This window comes from Suricata suricatta, chromosome 12 (genome assembly GCF_006229205.1).
Source record: "Suricata suricatta isolate VVHF042 chromosome 12, meerkat_22Aug2017_6uvM2_HiC, whole genome shotgun sequence".
NCBI classification, from domain to species: Eukaryota; Metazoa; Chordata; class Mammalia; order Carnivora; family Herpestidae; genus Suricata; species Suricata suricatta.
The window spans coordinates 45,612,699-45,635,956 of record NC_043711.1 but is presented as its reverse complement, the minus strand read 5'-3'; the positions used below and the strand labels follow the sequence as shown (position 1 = coordinate 45,635,956).

General features: G+C 38.6%; 1 protein-coding gene and 1 pseudogene across 1 annotated transcript in view; both read left to right on the top strand.

The window, feature by feature from the left end:
• GXYLT2 (glucoside xylosyltransferase 2) overlaps positions 1 to 23,258 on the top strand; it is a 90,343-nt gene that overhangs the window by 26,566 nt on the left and 40,519 nt on the right. Inside the window, exon 4 of the mRNA XM_029917890.1 lies at positions 3,806 to 3,937. Within this exon, the coding sequence (XP_029773750.1) occupies positions 3,806 to 3,937 (132 nt within the window). The remainder of the gene's footprint in view (positions 1 to 3,805; positions 3,938 to 23,258) is intronic.
• Positions 11,316 to 11,838, top strand: LOC115273109 (annotated as a pseudogene).

Here is a 23,258-nt window from a genome sequence, read left to right as displayed (position 1 = left end):
GGTCATGATCTCACAGTCCATGGGTTCAAGCCCCGCGTCAGGCTGTGTTCTGACAGCTCAGAGTCTGGAGCAATCTTCAGAGTCTGTGTCTCCCTCTCACTCTGCTTCTCCCCCATTCACTCTCTGTGTCTCTCTCTCAAAATAAAATACAGACATAAAAAAATTAAAAAAAATTTTAAGACGTGTGAGTACAGTATGCCTGGTGATATTTACCACATATAATGTAGATATGTAATATTTTGGAGTTTCCTTTGTTTTTGTCATCTCCCAATATAGAAGCTGAAAATGGCAGCCGGTTGATTTCCTTGCCTCTCCAGGCAGCTCACGAATCAGACATGTGCCTTAAGTTTGGCTCATCTGTCAGGGAAAAATGCCACATGGAAGTGGGGATTACTGCTCTTCCATTCTGGTGATAGGTGGGGCCAGTGGGATGGCAGCATCCTTTGTGGGTGAGTGTGTTGGTGGTTCAGCCCCGGGAATAGGTGTCAGCGGGAACTTTCAAGGGCTGGAGTTGGTATGCGATTCAAATACATGCATTGAAACAAATGTAGAAAGACTGAACATGGCAGTTTAATAACATAGATTGGCAAAGGTAGATAAAGCCTTCTGGAAGGTAGGGTCCTAAAGATCAGGGAGTCAAGGAAACCAACACACCACGGGGTCTTCCCATTCCCTTTCCAGTGCTGATTCTGGGCTGTGGTGCTGTGGCACCATTATACTGAGGCTTTGTGCCTGGTGTCCGTTCCGATTGGTCCGTACTGTTGCACTGAGCGTTTGTGCCCCGTGGCACTTCTGATGTGGTTGCGCTGGGTGCTTGTGCCTGGTGTGAGTTCTGACTGGTCAGTGGCCTTCGTAAATCAGTCATCAAATCCTTTATCGCTCTTCCTCTTTCTCATTCTGAGATTTCCCTCCCATATCTCCATCTCAAAATTGCAGAGTTATTTATTTACTTTTAAAGTTTATTTACTTATTTTGAGAGAGAGAGAGAGCATGTGTGTGTGCGTGTATGCGAGCTGGGGAGGGACAGAGAAAGAGGGAGACAGAGAATCACAAGCAGACTCCAGGGAGCTCAACATGGGACTTGCCTTGTACTCACGAACCGTGAGATCATGACCTGAGCTGAAATCAGAAGTCAGACGCTAACCAACTGAGTCACCCAGCCCCTCTTCAAACATTTTTAGGTGACCATAGAAGTTTTATATGTACATTATTAAAAAATCATAAAATTAGAAATAAAAAGAATCAACCATCCTATTAATGGTCAGGGAGAGCAATGTTTGTGTATTTATTTATATTCTTTTTCTTTTCATGTAGCATCAGAAATGGGATCATATCCTACATTCCTTTTTATGTCACTGAGTCTTATATTATTGAATTTCTTCTAAAACTGGGGTTAGCTGCTTTCTTATGTAAAAGACCAGACAGTAGCGTTTTTTAGGCTTTACATGCTGTGTGGTCTCAAGCTACTAAACTCTGATGTTCAACGTCAAAGCAGCCATAGAAATATGTAGATAACTAAGTGTGGCGGAGTTCCAATAAAACTTTTACTTACGGATACTGAAATTCAAATCTCATGTCATTTTCGCATGTCACAGGATATTACGTTAGTTTTTATTTTTTATTTTTTAGCTATTGAAAAATATCAGATCGTTCTTGGCTTGTGAGCTTTGCTAGGAGGTTGGATTTGATCCGGTTACTGCCAACGGCTTGCCAACCCTCATTGTACAATGTTGTCATTAGTCACCATATCATATTCTGTTCTGGAGACGAACCCTAGAGCTTATTTAGCCAGATTGTTATTTAGGTTGTTTCCAACGTTCACTGTTACAGACAACATTATGACAGACAACCTTGTAATAAATATGAATGTACGTTTGGAATTTTTCCTAAGAAAATTTTTAGAAGTAGAACTGTTGTGTCAGTGGGGAGACAGATGGGCGTACAAAAGGATGCTCAACACCGTATGTCCTTGGGGAACTGCAGATGAAGACAGTGAGATACCGCTACACGCCTGTGAGAGTGGCTGAAATCCACAACCCCAAATGCTATCGGGGATAGCAGGAGGAGAAAATCTCACTCGTTGCTCGTGGGAACACACGACAGCACGGCCCCTTTGGAGAGCAGTTTGATAATTTCTTAGCTAGATAGAGACTGACCACACACTGCAGCAGCAGCATTCTTTGGCATTTACCTAGATGAACTGAAAAATTGTCCATCCAAAATCTTGCACATGAATGTTTATAGCAGCATTATTTGTAAATCACCCCAAACTGGAAGTGACCAATATATCTTTCTGTGGATAAATATAGAAACAAACTGTTGTATATCCATACAGTGGAATGTTATTCAGCGCTAAAAAATGAACAAGCTGTCACTCCACAAAAAGACAGGGAGAAACCTTAAATGTATGCAGTTCTATATAAGAAGCCAATCTGAACAGGCTATATACTGTATGATTCCAGCTATATCATGTTCTGGAAAAACCAAAACTGAGAAACAGTAAAATAATCAATGGTTCTCGGGGTGCCTGAGTGGCTCGGTCAGTTGGGCGGCCAGCTCTTGATTCTGGCTCAGGCCACGATCTCATGGTTCGTGAGTGTGAGCCCCATGTTGGACTTTGAGCTGGCAGCCTGGCGTCTGCGTGGAGTTTTCTCTCTCCTCTCTCTCTGCCCCTCCCCTGCTCTCTCTCACTCTCTCTGTCTTACAAAATAAATAAACATTAAAAAAAATAATCAATGGTTGTAGGAATTCAGTGGGAGGGAAGGGAGAGGGGATTTTTAGGGTGCTGAAACTATTCTGTCATGGTGGCTACCTGCCATTATGCATTTGTCCAAATTCCTAGAATGAGTGAACCCTATGGTAAACTATGGACTTTACTTACTAACATATTGAAATTGGTTCATTGATTGCAACAAACATACCACACTAATGCAAGATGTAGATAATAGAGGAAACTGGGGGAGGGGATGAAGGGAAAGGGAGGAGTGTAGCTGGGAACTCTAAGCTTCCTGCTTAGTTTTTCTATAAACATGAAACTGCTTTGAAAACTAAAGCCCATTAAGGAAATGATTTTATCATGAAATTAACATATGCCAAGAAAATAATATCTACTCACTGTCAAAAGTTCCAAAGAACACAGAAATATAAACTTAGAAAATGAAACCACCACCACCACCTCCACGGGTGCCCACTTTTAACAATTTAGTGTCCATCCATCCAGACTTTTCTTTCTGTATAAAATATCTATACATATATTTTCCCTCTAAAACAGAAATATATTAGGAAATATCTTTTGTATTTTGCTTTTTCTAATGCCTAAGGATCTATCATAAACATTTTTCCATGTCAGCAAATATAGATCTTCTTTATTTTAACTGTCACAATAGTCTATTGTATAGTTCTATCCTAATTAATTTTCCCAGTTCCTTCTTATGGGTCATTTAGTTTGTTCACAGGGATTTTTTTTCCTTTTTAATTATAAAGTAGGTTGTGTTGAAAGCCTTGTGCCTTTATCTTTTGAGGTTGGTTATTGCCACTTTCCATAGTGCCTTTTTGGAAATTTACTCAAATTTACACTTCCCTTGGGTTATTTATGTGTCAGCCTCCAAACACCCTTGCCAAGTCTGAGTGTTATTTTTTTTTTAATTCTAGCCATGGTCTTTCATTAATTGAGCATTAACAGTGGTGGTGAAGTTCGATTTTCTATGTAAGTTGCCTGAATAGTGTCCACTTGAACATCCAGAAGCTTCAGATGTTTTCCATTTCTCTGGGGCCTCATCACCCTCTTGTATTTTTTGTTTTTTAGTTACGGCAGTGGCCTGACTCGTATACAAAGAAGTTTGAGCACCGAATCTACCCCATCACATTTTCGGTTGGAAACCCTAAGGAATGGAAGAAATTATTCAAACCGTGTGCAGCTCAGAGACTCTTTCTTCCGGTAGGAACAGAAGCTTTTAATAAGGTGCTGCTCAAGAGAGCATTGCTCTTGCAAACATGGTGAAATTAACTTGTGTGTGTTTAGAGACATTGTACTTAAAGCTGAGAATGTGTTTTCTCTTGAATTCTGTAGTTGATTCTCTGACTCTTCAAGATACAGAGGAAGGGTTCCTGTGTTCAAGAAGTTGTCTTCCTGGGTGGCTCAGTCAGTTGAGGGTCTGACTTTTGATTCAGTGCAGGTCATGATTGCCCAGTTCATGAGTTCAAACCCAGCCTCAGGCTCCATGCTGACAGTGCAGAGCCTGCTTAGGATTCTCTCCTCTCTGTCTGCTGCTTTCTGTCTCTCTTTTTCTCCCTCAAAGTAAATAAATAAACTTTAAAAAAAAAAGTTATCTTTCCAAAAGACTGAGGGACTAAGAGCATCCAAAGCATGTCTTGCATTTTGAGACTTTATGACTTTGGTTCCACGTTTACTCCCTATGTGAACCTCAGGGAAACCCCCACCTGATCTAGGCCTCATGTTCCTCCATTGGTTTGGCACACAGTGGCCCTCAATACATGTTTGCTTTTCTTATTATTATTTCTCTTATAACATAACTACTGCCAGATGTAGCCATGTGAGGGAATAATTCAGAAAAGGCCCAGAGTTCTGGTTCAGGCTTTCACTTTTGAATTTTTTAATTGAATGCTTTTGTTTCCTTTTTAAAAATCTTAAATAAAAAAATCACTGAAGATATATCAAAAAATTTTTTAATGTTTATTTTTGAGAGAGAGAGCACAAGTAGGGTTGGAGCAAAGAGAGAGGGAGACATAGAATTCAAAGCAGGCTCGGAGCTGTCAGCACAGAACTTGAGGTGGGGCTCGAACTCATGAACCGTGAGTTCCTGACCTGAGCTAAAGACAGGTGCTTAATTGACTGAGCCACCCAGGCGCCCCTCACTGAAGATACATCAAAACTGATGTGTATCATGGGGCAAAGATGGCAGCTTTGACTTATGAATTGCAGTCTTGACATTTATGAGAGATTTGTGCTTTTGGCAAACATTTACTTGGTGCCCATTAAGTACTGGGTCCTGGGTTAGTGCTGGCAGTATGGTAGTGAACAAGTTAGCGAGAGCCTTGCTCCCTTGGGATTTGAGCCTTGCAGGGCCCTGAACAAGTAATTGGAAGTATGATCTATGGTGAAGTCTCATGGATAAATGTAACCTGGGGTTCCACACTGGTCAGCGAGAGGTCACCAACGGTTCTTTTGAGGCATTGCATTTTTGCTGAGGCATGAACACAGGAGAAGTGGGAATCGCTGAGTGGCAAGGGCCTGGCTGGCAATGAGAGAGAAGAGGGTACCAAGCAGATGGAGCAATATGTTCAAAGGCCCTGAGTTGGGAACAAGCATGTTTGAGGTAATGAAAGAGGGTAGAGGGATCGGAACATAGAGTGAGATGGGATTGAAGAGGTCAGTCACGGTTGCATGGTCTGGTCTTTGTGTTAAGGACATTGAGAAGCCACTGACTGATTTCTAGCACGGAAGTGGCATGATCAGACTTGTATTTTAAAGTGGACACGCTAGTTCCTTGCCGTGTGGACAGTGGAGTCACTAGGCCAGTTGCTGATGAGGTAGGCTATGGTGGGTGCCCTAACGATGGATTCAGAACCTCCCCAGGAAGTAGTATTTACCAGTCCTCATGACTGACTGGTAGTAAGAGTTGAGTCGGGCGAGTGAGGTGATAAGAATTTCACCCAAGTTTCAGATCTGAACAGATAATAAAGCTGATCTGTTTGAAATTGCCTATAACAGCTACATAGGACCTTCTTATGGTTCGTCCTACTGAATGGATGGTGGTCTTTGGAGAGATGGAAAAGACAGAAGGATGACCCATTTTCACAGGAGGGAGATGAGTTTCATCTGGGTCCTATTTTGACTTTGACTTTGAGGTATCTGGGAGATGGCCATGCAGAGAAATCTCCCCATCCGTTGGCTTGAATCCTAAATGGCAAGTTGGTCCCTTTAGCATTTCTTACCCAGGACCGTGAGAAGAAAAGGCCTGGTTGTCCTGTTGGTGCTTCTCTGCGCACGCTCACTCACTCTGTCATTTAACGCCCTGTCCGTCACATGCCACACACCTTCACGTGAGGTGGGATTGACTGCGTAAAAGTGTGGGTAAGGAAAGCCTACCTCAAACTGGAACTAAACTCTGTGCGTTGGTAATGTAATAACTAATTACCATTTCAGAAAATGGGAAAACAATGTCAGGTTTCTTTTCCTTGTCTCCGTTTTAGGGGGAAAGATGTATTCAAAAGCCCAAGTTCCTATTGGAAAATTGTCTATCCAGCCTATCCAAAAAATATAAGCAACCCAGTGGAACCACATTTGAGTTTTTCCTGACCTTGAGTTGTGACTTTATTGCCACTATTAAAAAAACAAACGTACCCCGTTTGGGTTTTCATTCATTCCCAGCTATGGAAGAATTCCATCTTGAATGACAAATGAGTGCCGGTATTCCTCATCTGCTTTTGATAAAGGAAACTGGCCCTTCTTAAAATGATAAAGAGAGATTGTGGTTGACAGGACATTTACCTTCTCCAAGTTGCGTATCATAACAGCAGATTATGAACATGGCATTTTGGGGCTGTGGTAGAATGTATTGACCCTCAGGGTAATTTGAAATAAAGTCTAGGTGACGGTTTCCTTGAAAGTCATCTCTGTAAAATCAGATCAAATGCACTGCTGAGCCAGCAGAGCTAAGATGGAGATCCCAAAATGCGAACGTTCTAGCAAGTGGTAGGTCAGCTGATTAGGATCCACAGTCTCCCCCATATTCTGAGGAGATGACATCTACCCCAAGCCTATAGAAAGAAAACCCCTTCTCACATAAGATTTTACTATCAGAATAAAATCAGAGTACAAGTCTGCAACTTAAGCCTGTTAGATTCTTAAGTACAATTAGTGGAATTTGGATCCCACCAGTTCATGATTTATGAAGTCCCAGAAACCAGTGGACATTTAATTTTCTATTTCTGTGAATAATGGTTCTAAGAGCAGGACCATTATTAGTGCAAAGTAAACTCCAGCTGACTTGTACTAGTAAGCTCTCTAAGATGGATACTGCTTTCGGGTAACTCAGAAGCTTAAAGTATTTAAAATAATCTCTCAATTACAAATAAATCAAATCTGTTCATTACATTTTATCCTCTAGTACTCGTCCCTTTTTCCTTTGTGACAGCCATAAAGCTTTCACTATGGTAAAAACAGTTGAGTGTCATGAATTCATATCACCTTTCTCCCATTTAATTGGAATTAGTGCAATTTTATAATGTCTCTATACATTTTGCTGTACACTTTGCCTCCTTGATTCCAAAATTCTATCTCCTCACTAGCTGTGGTCTTCTGGGGATCCTAGAGATATTTAAAACATGACAGAGGTCACTGAACTGCAGAACCTTCAGGGACTTTATTGGCGAATGGCATCCAATATGGAAATTTACATTTGGGCAAGGTGCTGTAGAGTTCTCACTCGGGAGAAAGGTCCTTTTTAACAAAGTTTTGATAAGTTCCAAGATTATAATAATGCCTGAGGTCATTCTTGCTCCCAACACTTGTCACAAGCATCCATCTCAGAGGAAGAAGTTAGAGAAGAATGTCGTCCTGAGAGGTAGGATAAAATTGCTCACAGCCTTGACCTGTAAATTCTTCCTGAATTTTCTGGATATTTCTATAGTTCTAATAAACTTGACCCATCCTTTAGTATTTCAAAGGTGTATCATGCCAAATAAATAGAAATCTTAGATTACCTAGATTTTCTACATCACATCAAGCATAGCAATATGTAATTTTCCCTTTTGTTAAAGAGGTTTGTAATTGGTTCCAATATTTGGAAAACTGTATTTTACAAGAAATATTGTAATGAGTCAGCTGCAAGCTAATGGACAAGAGAGGTTACCTGACATATAAGAACTTTCTATAACTAAGGTCAGACCTCTATACTATTATTAATATTATAACTCAGCATTAGCAGTTAACATTGAGGCTTGGAACTAGTGCTTTGGACGTCAACAAATATTGACAGACATATGAGAATATATTAAAAATCCCTAGTAAGAGGAACATTTATTAGAATCACTACAAATGATGCCTTTATATTTCATTAAGCATTAAGAGGCCATAAATTATTAGGTTAAGATGAGTTATCAAAAAGGTCCCTTGAAAATGACCCTGGATACCAGTTTGGTTAAAAAAAAGCTTTCCACAGTCCTTTTCATTTACTCACACACTATTAAAGGTTTGACATTCAAGATATTAGTTACAACTCATGGTTACATGTGAAAAAACTCAACTCCCAAATAGCTAAGGAAAGAAGGAAATGTTTTGGATTAACTGACCGTGAAGTACAGATGATCCCAAGCATAGTGCTGATTCAGGGGCTCCCGTATGTCACCCAGGCTCTGAGTGCCTCTTCCTCAGTTCCTTCCAAGGTTCACTCCAGGAGCATAATGACTGCTTGAAGCAGCCTGACATCCAAATTCTAGAAGCTTAGCTTAGCAGAGAAAAGTGGCTACTTTCAAAATGGTGGCAGAGGAACTCTGAGGAAATGTTCCCCAGAGAGATAGGCATAACTGGTGAAGATTATTTTTAAAGCAACTATCTAGAATATTTGGAAATTGTGCTAAGGGCCTAAGCAAATAAAGAAACAGATTATTCAAGAAAATCTGCTAATATAACCAAGTCCAAGCTTGTTTTGCTCACTATACAACAAGTCCATAATCTAGAGGCAAGATGTTGGAGTTAAGAAAGTGACTTTATTTGGAAAATCAGCAAACCAAGGGGATGCAGACTATCATCCTAAAGAACCATCTCCCTTTGGCAGGAAATTAAAGCTTCTTTTATATTGTTAGCAAAAGGGAGAACTGAGAGGGGATTGGAGTCCAAAGATGACTGATGTCTGTAGATATGTGAAGAAGGTTGTGTAACTTCTTTGTCCTTGGTCACTTGATCTCTGTGTACAGAAATCTGGTCATGTCATTCCTGTGAATGTTATGATTAGCATAGTCATTTCTGTATGTGCTTTCTTATCCCCTTGGGTAAGGTAGGTTTGGGGTACAAAGCAGTTTTTGCACATCTTAGCTGTAGGCAAAATTTCTTTGCTGATTAACATGGCTACCTATAGGGCTAAAGCAGAAGTTTCTAAGCTTAGGTCACACCAGCAAGGGAAATGGAAGCAACATGGAGTCAGACATGTTGGTTTTCTCCATGTTACAGTAAAACTTGGTAAGAAAGAGGGAGAGTCTGTGACCTTTGAACCTCACTCCTTCTGGCCTCCCCTTCCAACTCAGCATTGATGGGAAGTCAAGTCTGGACAATTCAGTCAAGAATACAGGGATCCTTTCTCCTCAGCTCCCAGTTGAGAGATAACGGTGTTGCCTTAGGAGGGCAGGTCATGAGCAGTTCTCATCTCTACCAGCCATGTATCACAGAGCTTAAATTCAGGCAGCAGTAACCAACATCCTGGGGCTCCCTTAACTAAGAGGAAGCTGGTTCCTTCATGAAAGCAACAAACTAAACTATAGGCCAGTTAGTTTACCAGGGAGAACCAGGGAAGGAGACATAAAAAGTACTTTCTTGATGCCAGAACAGTGTTCAAAGACTGGCCTCAAAAACTATCCCTGCAAATGAGCCTAAATTTAATTGGATCAGATGTAGGAGCACTTTGTGCCTTAATTAGCTGGCAATTAGTGGAGGCTAATAGCTGGGTGTAATACCAACAGAGGTAGACAGCTTAGCAGGAAGATTAGAGAAAGAGTCAGTCAAAGATACATGATAACACCATTGTCATTGCAGGGTGGCTGTGCATGCCCAAGGCTGTACCCACCAAGGAACAATGCCTTAGGCTGCATACAGTGGGTGAAGTGGACTCTGCTAAAACAGTCCAGGCAAAAATCTAAACAAATAAAGAAAGAAAACAGATCAAGAAGCCCTGGAGGTTGGCATTGCTAAAATGTATTATCTAAAACATCCTATCAAACTGTAATACATGAACATGCTAAATATGTTGTCCATATTTTTTTCATCAAAAAAAATCTGAGGCATTCAAAGAAACAGGAAAGTGTGACTTATTCACAGGGAAAAAATGCAAGCAATAGAAAATGCCTGTGATAGGACCCAGATGTCAGATTTAATAAAAAAAGATTTCACTCCTCAGGGACCAGGCCCATACCTATAGGTCCTGAGCCCACATCAGCAGAGTCCCAGGGCTGTACTGTGTCCCCCAGGGATGGGATTTCAGCAAGTGATCAGGACGAGGCCTGGCCCCTGAGGGTCTGACCAGGAGATAGAGACACCATCACCACATGGGCCCCCAGCCCTCTCCAGCTGTCAGTAATTAAAAGCAATCTTCACACACACACACACACACACACACACACACACAGAGCAAAAGACTTCAAAACAGCCATTATATTTTCAAGCGACAAAAGAAAACCATACGTAAAGAAGTAAAGTAAGCTATGATGATAATGTTTCATAAAATTAAGAATATCAATAAAAAGATGAAACTTATTTTTAAAATAGCCAAATGGAACTTCTGGAGTTAAGAGTTACAATGATTGAATTGAAATGTCATTTAAGGAGCTAACAGCAGACTTGAAATTAAGTAGAAAGAATTGGTAAATTTGCAGATAAATCAATAAAGGTCATGCAATCTAAGGAACAGACAAAAATAATGAATAAAATTGACGAGAGACTGAGAGAAAAGTACAACACATCAAGCAAGCAAGCAAGCATATGCATGATGAGAGTGCCAGAAGAAGAGGAGAGGAGCGGAGAGGAGAGCGGGAGCGAGAGAGAGAAATAGAACAAACTGTTTGAAGAAATAATGGTTGCAAACTTGACAATTTGATGAAAAACTATTCTATCCACCAAAGTTTAAAGAACTCTAAGTAAGATAAACTCAAAGAGATCCACATGCAGAGAAATCATAATAATGATCCTGATAGACAAAAGCAACAAGAGAAAAACAGCTTGTTACATGCAAGGGAATGCCATTAAAATTAACAGCAGATTTCTCATTAGAAACTATGGAGGCCAGAAGGCCATGGGATGACATATTTGAAGTGCCACAGGGTGGGGGGAAACTGTCAACCAAAAATCTTCTATCTAGCAAAACTGTTTTAAAATGAAGATGAGATAGACTGTGTGCCCAGCATACTGTGGATCTGTCTCTTGCTTCAACAGGGTTTGGATGGACCAGACCCAGACATGCCCCTTCTGCCAGTCTCCTATCACCCTCCAAATTTTTTTCAAGTCAGAGCCATCTTCTGAGATACCCTCTACTTCTGGGACCAGCCAACACCCTGTTTTGAGCTCAGCTCTTTATTACCTGTCATATATGAGCTCTCGGATTCATTAGAATTATTCCACAGAAGTGGGTGCTGCTGTCAACCACCTGGTCAGCATGCATCTACTGGGCTCCTACACCTACATCTTGCTGGGCTTCTGTTTCTGCTGCAGAGATATGGCTCTGGAGGGCTTGGGCCACTTTTCCCACAAGGTGGCTGAAGCGGAGTGAGTCTCCTAAGCTGTCTCTTCAAGATGTAAAACCAGCCCTGTGTCCATGCCCTCTTCCAGGATATACAGAAGCCATCCCATGATGAACGGGGTAAAACCTTGGATGCCGTGGAAGCAGCTCTTGTTCTGGAAAAGAACCTGAGCCAGGCCCTTTGGGATCTGCATGCCCGGGGTTCTGCCCACCCAGACCCCCATCTCTGTGACTTCCTGGAGAACCACTTCCTAGATGAGGAGGGAGAAGAAGGTAAAATCAAGTCATTCCAGATCAGCGACAAACTTTCTAACTTCCCCAGGCTGGGCTAGGCAAGTATCTATTTGAAAGGCTCACCCTCAGGCATGACTAGGAGCCTCTCAAGCCCAGCAGCCTTTGAGGGCCCTCTGGAATCCCTCTGGTGTGAGGACTTATGCCTGGGCCTCTTCCTGAGGCCATCAGACAGCTTTTTAACCACCCTGGAGCCCTTTCCCAACCTTCTCCCAAGCCATGGACCAAATGGAAACATTAAAGCTTTTTGCAACAAAAAAATAAATAAATAAAAATAGAAGGAAGAGAAGGAGGGGAAGGGGAAGAGGAAGAGGAAGAATAAGAAGGTAAAATGAAGTCATTCCCGGATAAAGAAAACTGAGATAAAATGTTGCTGGCAGAACTGACTTACAAGCAATACTAAAGGAAGTTTTTGATGCTGAAATCAAATGGCTCTGAACAGTCATTCAAAATCACTTTTTTAAAAAGCACGAGTAAAGGCAATATTTTAATTTTTTAAAAGTAATCTCTGTATGCAATGTGGGGCTTGAACTCATAACCCCAAGATCAAAAGTCACATGCTTTGCTGACTGAACCAGCCAGACACTCCTGTAATGAATATTTATTATTATTTATTATTTTAATTGATTTTAAAAGCAATTATGTAAGACAATATGTACATAACTGTATTGCTGGGACTGTAACATAGAAATGTAATGTATTTTAAAATAATAGCACAAAGGAGGTTAGCATTGAGCAAAGTTGTGGGGAATAAGAAAATGATACTAGAGAGGAGCTCAAATCCACAGGAACAAATGAGGAAAATCAGAAATGGTAGAAGAAAGTTAATATAGCAAACTCCATAAATATATTCTTGTTCTTCTTCCTCTCCCAGCTTCTTTAAAACACATACAATTACATGAAGTAGCACTTATAACAGTATATTACTGGGTTTGTAACATGTATAGACATAATATATAGAATGATGATATCATTAAATGGAGAAAAGAGAATAGAGTTATAGAGGACCAACATTAGTATATCTTACTGGAATTGAGTTGGTATAAATCTGAAGTGTATTTTGATAAGACATATATGGTAAGCCCAGGAGTAACCATTGAGTAAAAATGAGATAAAAACAAATCACTAAGTTAAAATGCTACATTAGAAAATATCCACTCAATGCAAAAGAAATCAGCAAAAGAAGAGTAGGAGACATGAGACATATTGAAAACACAAAGTAAAATGACAGACACAACTTCAACTATATCAATAACATTAAATGAGAGTGGATAAAACAGTCCAATCCAAAGGCAGAAATTGCCAGAGATAGTTGATTAAAAAAAAATGTATATGTGCTATCGACAGGACACATACCTTAAATTCGAAGATACAAATAGGTTGGAAGCAAAAAGATGGAAAAAGATGTCAATCAAACAGCAACCACAAGAAACCTAGAGTGACTATATCAGATGAAACAGAACTGAAAAAAATTACTAGAGAAAAACAGGCACATTTTATAATGCTAAAAATATTAACCCACAAAGAATATATAACAATTATAAATACACAACATAAAGCCCAAACTGACAGAATTGGAGGGAGAAATAGGCAGTCCACCAATAATGATGGGAAACTGTAATGCCCCACATTCAATAATGGGTTAAACAATAGGTAGATCATCAACAAGGGAAGAGACTTAAACAACACTTAAAACCAAATGGACCAACAGGTACCTATAGAACCCTGTACCCAAGGCCAGTAGAACACATGTTCTGAGTGCATATGGAACATTCCCATAACAGACCACATAAAACAAACTCAACAAATTTGAAAGGATTGAAGTCACACAAAGTATGTTCTCTGACCACAGTGGAATGAAGTTAGAAGTCATCAAGAGAAAGAAATTTGGAAAACTCACAAATATGTGGGAATTAAACAACACACTCCTAGATAACCAATGGGTCAAAGAAGAAATTTTACAGAAGAAATTAGAAAATACTTTGAGATAAATGAAAATAGGGATGCCAAAACTTATGAGGACAGCTGAGACAGTACTTAGATGGACGTTTATAGCTGTAAACTGCTACATTACTAATGAGGAAAGATTTTAAAGCAACAACTTATCCTTCTACCCGAGACACTTTAAAAAGAACAAACCAAATCCAAGCAAGAGCAAGGAAGGAAATAGTAAAGATTAGAGTAAAAAATAATGAAGTAGAGAATAGGAAGAGGAGAGGATAACAACAGAACTGAAAGTTGATTCTTTGAAAACATCAACAAAATTGACAAACCTGTATCTGGACTGGAGGAGAGAGAAAAAGAAGACTCAAATTACTGACGTCAGGAATTAGAGAGGGGACATGAGTACCAACATTACTGATTTTAAAAGAATTATAAAGCAACAATATAAAACTGTATGATAATCAGTTAGATAACTTAGATAAAACGGACAACTTTGAATTAGTACAATTTTTTAAACCCACAAAGAAAAGCTCAGGACTAAGTGGTTTCATTGGTGAGTTCTACCAAACATTTAAAGATTTAATATGAATTATTTCCTAACTCACTGTTTTAGGCCACATATTAACCTGTTACTAAAACCATTCAGTGACATCACAAGAAAACTACAGACTAATTACTCATGAATGTAGATCAAAAAAATCCTCAACAAATACTACCATAGGAAATCCAGCAACTCAAAAAATAATTATACACCATAGCTAAGTGGGATTTTCCCCAAGGATATAAAGTTGGTTTAACATAGTAAAATCAATTAATATAGTATAATATGTAAATAGAAAGAGAACAAAAGGTCATGAACATCTCAAGAGATGCAGAAAAAATTTGACAAAATCAAGTACCATTTTATGATGAAAATATTCAACCCTAGGTATAGAAGAGAACATTCTCCACCTGATGAAGGGCTTCAACAAAAACTTCACAATTAGTGTTATACTTAGTGTTAAAATACTGAATTCTTTATATCTAAGATCAGATAAAAAAATAGTTAAATGCTCTCAAATTTTCTTTCTTTTTTTTAGAAAGACTATGCGTGCGCGCGCGCGCACACACACACACACACACACACACACACACACACGCTTGCATGAGCATGGTACAGGCAGAGGGAAAGAAAGCTCAAGCAGGTTCCACACCCAGCATGGAGCCCGACATGGGGCTTGATCTCAGGACCCTGAGATCATGACCTGAGATGAAATCAAGAGCTGGACGTTTAATTGACTGAGCCCCTCACATGCCCCTATGGTCTCAAAATTTCTGCTCAGCATTGTAGTTGAAGTTCTAGTAGGGGCATTCAGGCAAGAAAATGGAATAGAATGATTTCTGATTTGAAAGAGAGAAGTAAAACTATCTCTGTTTTCAAATGACTTCGTGTTGTATATAGAAAATCCTAAGGAATCAATTTTAAAAAGTGATCAGAATTAATAAGCAAATTTAATGGGATGCCTGGGTGGCTCAGTTGGTTAAGCATCCAACTTCAGCTTAGGTCATGATCTCATGGTTCATGGGTTCGAGACCCATGTCAGGTTCGGTGCTGACAGCTTAGAGCCTGTGGCCAGCTTCGAATTCTCTCTCTCTTTCTATTTGCCCCTCCCCCAATTGCACTCTGTCTGTCTCTCTCAAAAGTAAATAAAGATTTAAAAATTTTTTCAAATAAACAAATTTAGTACGGTTGCAAGATACAAAACCAGGACACAAAAACAAATTGTATTTCTAAACACTTTCAGTGAGCAATCCAGAAACAAACTTAAGAAAACAATTCTGTGTATGATGACAAAAATAAAATACCTAAGAATAAAATTAACAAAATTAGTGCAAAATGTTCACTCTGAAAATTGTAAGAGTTGTTAAAAGAAATTAAGGTTAAATAAATGGAAAGGTGGCTCATATTCCTAGATCAAAAGACCTAATATTGTTAGATGGCATTAGTCCTCAACATTATCTACATATTCAGTGCTGTTGTTAGCAAAATCCCAGCTGGTTTCACTGCAGAATTGATAAACTGATCCTAAAATTCATATGGAAATCCAAGGAAGCTTCTAGCCAGGCTAACTTAATAAAAAAGAGGAAGTACACAATTACTAATATTATAAATGAAAGAGGGGACATCATTACTACAGATTTATTTTGATTGACATTAAAAGTTTAATAAAAAATACTAACATTTCTATGACCACAAATTTGATAAGTTAAATGAAATGGATCGATTCCTTGAAAGACACAAATTATCAAAATTCACATAAGAAAAAATAGATGATCTGAACAGGCCTGTGTCTATTAAAGAAATTAGATCAATAATTAATAATTTTACAAAGAGAAAGCATCAGGGCCAGATGGGGAATTCTATCAAACATTTAAGGATAGAGTTATACCAGTTTTCCACAATCTCTTTCCAAGGGTAGAAGAAGAGGAAATACTACCTAACTCATTGTATGAGGCCACCATTGCTCTAATGCAAAACCAGACAAAGACATAATAAGAAAACTACAGACTAACATCTCTCATTAGCATAAATGCAAAAATTTTCAACAAAATATTAGCAAGTCAAATTCAAAAAAGTATACAAAATATTATATACCATAACCAAGTGGGATTTATCCCAGGTTTAATCAGCATTAAAAGTCAATTAACAGCCTATCACATCAACAGGGTAAAAGATGATCTTATCAATAGATGCAGAAAAAGCTCTTGACAAAATCCAACATTTATTCATGATAAAAACTGTCAGTAAACTAGGAATTAAAGGGAACTTCATCAACTTGATAAAAAAAAAAAACCAACCTCTAAAAAATCCCTAAAGCTGGAGTACCTGGATGGATCAGTTGGTTGAGAGTCTAGCTTCACCTCAGGTCATGATCTCATGGTTTGTGAGTTTGAGTCCCACATTGGGCTCTCTGCTATTAGCACAGAGCCTACTTCAGGTCCACTATCCCCTTCTCTCTGCCTCTCTCTCTCTCTCTCTCTCTCAAAAATGAATAAACATTAAAAAAACACAATAGCTGATATCGTACTTAATGACTCTTACAAAGTAAGTTTTAGGACCTTAATATGATAGGAAGACTCAGTATTGTCAAGATGTCACTCCTTCCCAAGATTCAACTCAATTCCAATCAAAATTTCACCAAGTTACTTTACAGATAGAAACAATCTGTAAAGTTCATGTGGACAGGAAAAAGGTTCAGAATATCCAATACCATGTTGAAGGAGAAGAACAAAGTTGGGTGACTGATGCTACCCAACTTCAAAACTTACTCTAAAGCTATATTAATCAAAACAGAGTCGTATAGGCAAAAGAACAGACAAATAGATCAGTGGAACAGAATAGAGGGTCTTTAAACAGACCCCCATAAATATAGTCAACTGATCTTTGATAGAAGAGCAATACACTGGAACAAAGATAGTCTCTTCACGAAATGGTGCTGCAACAACAGGATATCTGTATACAAAATAATAAATAAAGTGCAGACCTTACACACTTCACAAAAAGTAACTCAAAATGGATCAGATACTGAAACGTAAAATGCAAAACTATAAAACTCCTGGAAGATAACACAGGAGAAGATGTAGATGACCTTGGGTACGGTGATGGTTTTTTAGATATAACGCCGAAGACATGATCCATGAAAGAAATAATTGATAAGCTAGACTTTGTTAAATTTAAAAGCTTCTGCTCTGTGAAGGACAGTCTCATGAGGATGGGAAAACCAGCTATAGACTGGACGAGAATATTTGCGAATTTCTGATAAAGGATTATTACTGAAAATATATCAAAAACTCTTTAAAACTCAACAATAAGAAACAAGCTAATTTAAAAATGGGCCGAAGACTGGAGCACCTACCTGGGTAGCATCCGACTTTGGCTCAGGTCATGATCTCACAGTTCGTAGGTTTGAGCCCTGCATTGAGCTCTGTGCTCAGAGTCTGGAACCTGCTTTGGATTCCGTCTCCCTCTCTCTCTCTCTGCCCCTCCACTGCTTGTACTCTCTCAATCTCCCTCTCTCTCTCTCCAATATAAATAAACATTAATAATGTTTTTCAAAAATGGGCAAAGACCTTAATATGCATTTAATCAAGGAAGATATACAGATGGAAAATAAACGTATGAAAGTATGCTCTACATCATATGTCATCAGAGAAATGCAAATTAAACCAATAATGAGATACCATTACACATATGTTGGAATGGCCAGAATCTGGAACACTAAAGATACCAAATTCTGATGAGGGTGTGGGCCAGCAGGAATTCCCATGCCTTGCTGGTGGGAATGAAAAATGGTGCAGCCACTGTGGAAGATAGCGAGTGGTTTCTCACATAACTAACTGTACCTTGACCATGGGAACCAGCGGTTGTACTTGTTGGTATTTACCCAAAGCACCTGAAAACATGCCCACACTTAGATGTTTATAGCAGCTTTATTCATAATTTTCAAAACTTAGAAGTGACCAAGATGTCCCACAGCAGGTTAATGGATAAATAGACGGTGGCACATCCAAATAATGGCATATTACTCAGTGTGAAAAAAAATTGAGCTCTCAAGCCATGAAAAGTCATGGAGGAAACTTAAATGCATATTATGAAGTATAAGAAGCCAATCTGAAAAAGCTGCACATTCATGATTCCAGCTCTTTGACTTTCTGTTAAAGGCAAAAAGCTATGAAAACAATGAAAATGTTTGCCTGGTTGGGGGGCATCCAGGGGTAGTAGATGAGCAGGCAATGCACTGAGGGTTTTTAGAGCAGCGATTATACGCTATATGATATTACACTGATGAATATATGTAACTATATGTTTGTCCAACTATACATTCATTGATGAACGTACAACACAAAAACTGAACCCTAATGTAAAGTATGTATTTGGAGTAATTATGAGATGTCAATGTAGGTTTATCCTTGGTAATAAATATACCATTCTGGTGAGTGATGTTGATAATAGGGGAGACTATGCATGTGTAGAGACAGGAAATATAGCAGAAATCTCTGTATTTTCTCTTAATTTTGTTGTGTACTTGAAACTGTTCTAAAAAAAAGAATAATCTTTATTACAAAGGAAGGAAGGAAGGAGGAAGGGAGGGAAGGAAGGAAGGAAGGAGGAGGGCAAGCAGGCAGTCAGGCAGGAGCAAAGGAGGGAAGGAAGGAAAAGAAACTCAAGGGACCCCAAATATCCAAAACAATCTTGGGAAAGGTGAGCAAATTTGGAAGACTCTCACTTCCTGATTTCAAAATTTACTACTAAGGTTCAGTAACCAAGCCAATGCAGCACTGGCAAAGGATAGACATATAGATCAATGGAAGAGAATTGAGTCCAGAAATAAACCCTCATAGTTACAGAGTAGTTCAATGGAGAAAAAGTAATCTTTTCAACAAAAGGTGCGAGGAAAACTGAATATCCATGTGCAAAAGAATAGAGTTATATTTCCTACCTTGTACCATATTAAAAAATTAATTCAAGTGGGTCAAAGACTTAAATAGAAGAGCTGAAAATGGAAAAGTCTTAGAAGAAAATATAGGAGTAAATCTTTATGACCTTTGATTAGACATTGGGTTTTTTTTAGATATGATACCAAAACCCGGGGAACAAAAGAAAAACTGAATAATTTGGACTACGTCAAAATTGAAAACTTGTGTGCTTCAAATACGACCATCAAGAAAGTATAAAGAGATCCACAGAATGGGAGAAAATACTTGCATGTCACGTATCTGATAAGAAACTTGTTATAAATAACTCTTACAACTCAATAATAAAAAGATAAAAGCCCAATTAAAAAATGGGCAAAGGATCTGAATAGGCATGCCTCCAGAGAAGATATAAAAAGGGGAAATATACATATAAAAGATGCTCAACATTGTTAGTCATCAGGGGAATGAAATCAAAACCACATTGAAATGCTACTTCACACCACGAGAATGGCTTTAATCAAAAAGACATAAATATTTGGCAAGGATGTGGACAAACTGGAACCCTTGTGCACTGCTGGTAGGAATGGAAAATGGTGCAGATGCTTTGAAAAAAAGTCTGCCATTTCCCCAAAAGATTAAACATAGAGTTACCATATGACTCAACAACTCCACTTCTAGATAATGAAGAGAAATGAAAACATATGTACACAAATATTCATAGCAGCATTATTCCTAAGAGGGAAAAGATGGATACAGCCCAAAGGATGGATACAATCCATCAACTGTTGACTGGATAAATAAAATGCATTATGTGTGTGAAATGGAATAGTACTTGGCAGGAAATAGAAATGAAGTATTGATACATGCTACAGAGTGGGTGTGCTTTGAAAGTGTGTTAAGTGAAAGGAGCCATTCAAAAACATCACATATTGTATGATTCATTTATATGAAATTTACTGAATAGGCAAATCTATTTATAAAGATAGTAGATTAGTGTTCGCGTAGGGCTAATCAGGATGTGGGAAATAGGGAGTGACTGCTAATGTGCACAGAATTTCTTTTTGAGGTGCTGAAAATGTCCTAAAATTAGATTGTGATGGATGTTCGGCAATCAAAAGGAATGAAATCTTGCCATTTGCCACAACAAAGATGGAACTAGAGGGTATCATACTCAGTGAAATTAGTCAGAGAAAGACATATATCATATGACTTCACTCATATGTGGAATTTAAGATCCAAAACAGATGAACATACGGGCAGGGAAGCAAAAACAATGCAAAAAGTACAAACGAGGGGGACAAAACACAAGAGATTCTTAAATACAGAGAACAAACAGTTGCTGGAGGGGTTGTAGGGAAGGGGATGGGCTAAACGGGCAAGGAGCATTAAGGAGGATACTCGCTGAGATGAGCACTGAGTGTTATATGTAGGGGATGAATCACTGGATTCTACTCCTGGAATCATTACTGCACTATATGCTAATTTGGATGTAAATTAAAAAAAAAAAAAAGATTGTGATGATGTTGCACCACTCCGTGAAGATATTAAAAACCACTGAATTGTTCACTTTAAATGGATGAATTGATACGTAAATTATATTTCAACAAAGCTCTTATAAGAGAAAACAAAAGCATGGTACTTAATAAATGTCATAAAAAATCCTGGGGTAGGAGCAACTAGGTGGCTCAGTTGGCCAAGCGTCTGACTCTTGATTTGGGCTCAGGTCATGGGCTCAGGTCATGATCTCACAATCATGAGATCAGGCTGTGCCCTGAGCCTGGAGCCTGCTTAAGATTCTCTCTCCCTCTCCCTTTGCACCTCACCTGCTTGCTCATGTTGTTTCTTCCCCTCTCTCTCTCTCTTTCCCAAAAAAAAAAAAAAAAAAAAATTCCTTTGGTGTATTATGATTGCCCCTGCATGGCTCATTTGCCCTTCCCTGAATAATCGTTAAGACCAGAAAGATAAGATAGTTTAAGTATCTTTGAATCCAAGTTAAATCATATTATCATCCATGGGCAACAGGGACCACCTACATCTGACCCACAGAGGTTTTACTTTTTCACAGGAGAGAGGGTTGTTTTTAGAAGATGGAGGAAGATATGCTAGAGAGGCCAAACAACAGATAATTTATCTGAGTTGCGAATGACTAGTTCTATAGCATCTCTTCTCAAGCCTTCAGATAGGCCCTTTTACTTTGTTAGGATAAGGAATATATATATGGTAGGGCCTTTAAGAAACTTAATAGCCACAGTACTAGGAAGCATTTAATGGAGATAGAAATTAATTTGAGATATATCAAGGCAATATGGTGTGGTTGTTCAGACCATAGACTCTAAAGCAACCCAAATACATTGATAACTTGCTTTTACCACTTACTACTTTGTAGCCTGGGGAGATTACTTTTCTTTTCCTGAATTTGCTCATCTATAAAATGGTAATAAGAATATTACCAATTCACAACAATAGTGTTGTAAAAATTTATATTAGTTAATAAATTTAACATCCTTAAGAACTGTGCCTGGTACATAGTAAGTGAGAGCCACTATTTTCAATTATAGTTATTATCATTATAAGGACTGATTTGTGGCAGGAAACTACAAAGATGATTAACTTTTTTCCCAAAGGGACCTTATATCTTGGCTAATGGCAACAAAAATTTTTTTGGTCTATTTGGCCAAGCCATAACCAACACAGAACAATTAGAACATACCTCAGCAGAGAACACTAGTGTTATAATATCAGACACATTGTAGGAAATTGTCTTTTTGTCCCCAACATGATTATCCACCAAATAGTTCTGGAATTAACATGTTTGTTATCAAGCATAAGAATCATTACTCATATTTCTTGAATACCTACTATAACATAATTTTTTGGTTGCAAGCAATCATAATTGACTGACGGTAAGTTAATGGAAACCCAGAGATCGATCACTAGACATTTGAAGAAACTCTCTAACAGAAATGACAGAGGTCAAAACAAATAAAGAGAAACTATCAACTTAGAGAAAACAAGATATGCAGAATAAATAAAACTTCTAATGAAATTGTCATTAGTATCTCAGAGAAAGAAAATATTACATGAAAAAGCATAGGATTCTTTTTTTTTAAATAAGATGTCTTTATTATAAAATATTCATACAAAAAATCTAAAGCAAATATCATACTTATTTTCCCTTTTTTAAAGTAGTTTATTGTCAAATTAGTTTCCATACAACACCTAGTGCTCTTCCCCACAAGTGCCCTCCTCCATCACCACCACCTCTTTTCTCCCCTCCCGCTTCAACCCTCAGTTCTTTTTCAGTATTCAATAGTCTCTCAAGTTTTGCATCCCTCTCTCTCCTAAACTCTCTTTCCCTCTTCCCTTCCCCCTGGTCCTCCATTAGGTTTCTCCTGTTCTCCTGTTAGACCTATGAGTGCAAACATATGGTATCTGTCCTTCTCTGCCTGATGTATTTAGCTTAGCATGACACCCTTGAGGTCCATCCACATTGCTTCAAATGGCCATATTTCATTCTTTCTCATTGCCATGTAATACTCCATTGTATATATATACCACATCTTCTTGATCCATTCATCAGGTGATGGACATTTAGACTCTTTCCATGTTTTGGCTATTGTTGACATTGCTGCTATGAACATTGGGGTACATGTGCTCCTGTGTGCATCAGCACTTATGTATCCCTGGGTAAATCCCTAGCAGTGCTATTGCTGGGTCATAAGGGAGTTCTATGGATAGTTTTCTGAGGAACCTGCACACTGTTTTCCTGAGTGGCTACACCAGTTTACATTTCCACCAACAGTGCAGGAGGGTACCCGTCTCTCCACACCCTCACCAGCATCTATAGTCTCTTGATGTGTTCATTTTAGCCACTCTGACTGGTGTGAGGTGGTATCTCAGTGTGGTTTTGATTTGTGTTTCCCTGATGATGAGTGATGTTGAGCATCATTTCATGTGCCTGTAGGCCATCTGGATGTCCTCTTTGGAGAAGTGTCTGTTCATGTCTTCTGACCATTCTTTCACTGGGTTATTTGTTTTTTGGGTGTGGAGTTTGGTGAGTTCCTTGTACATTTTGGATACTAGCCCTTTATCTGATATGTC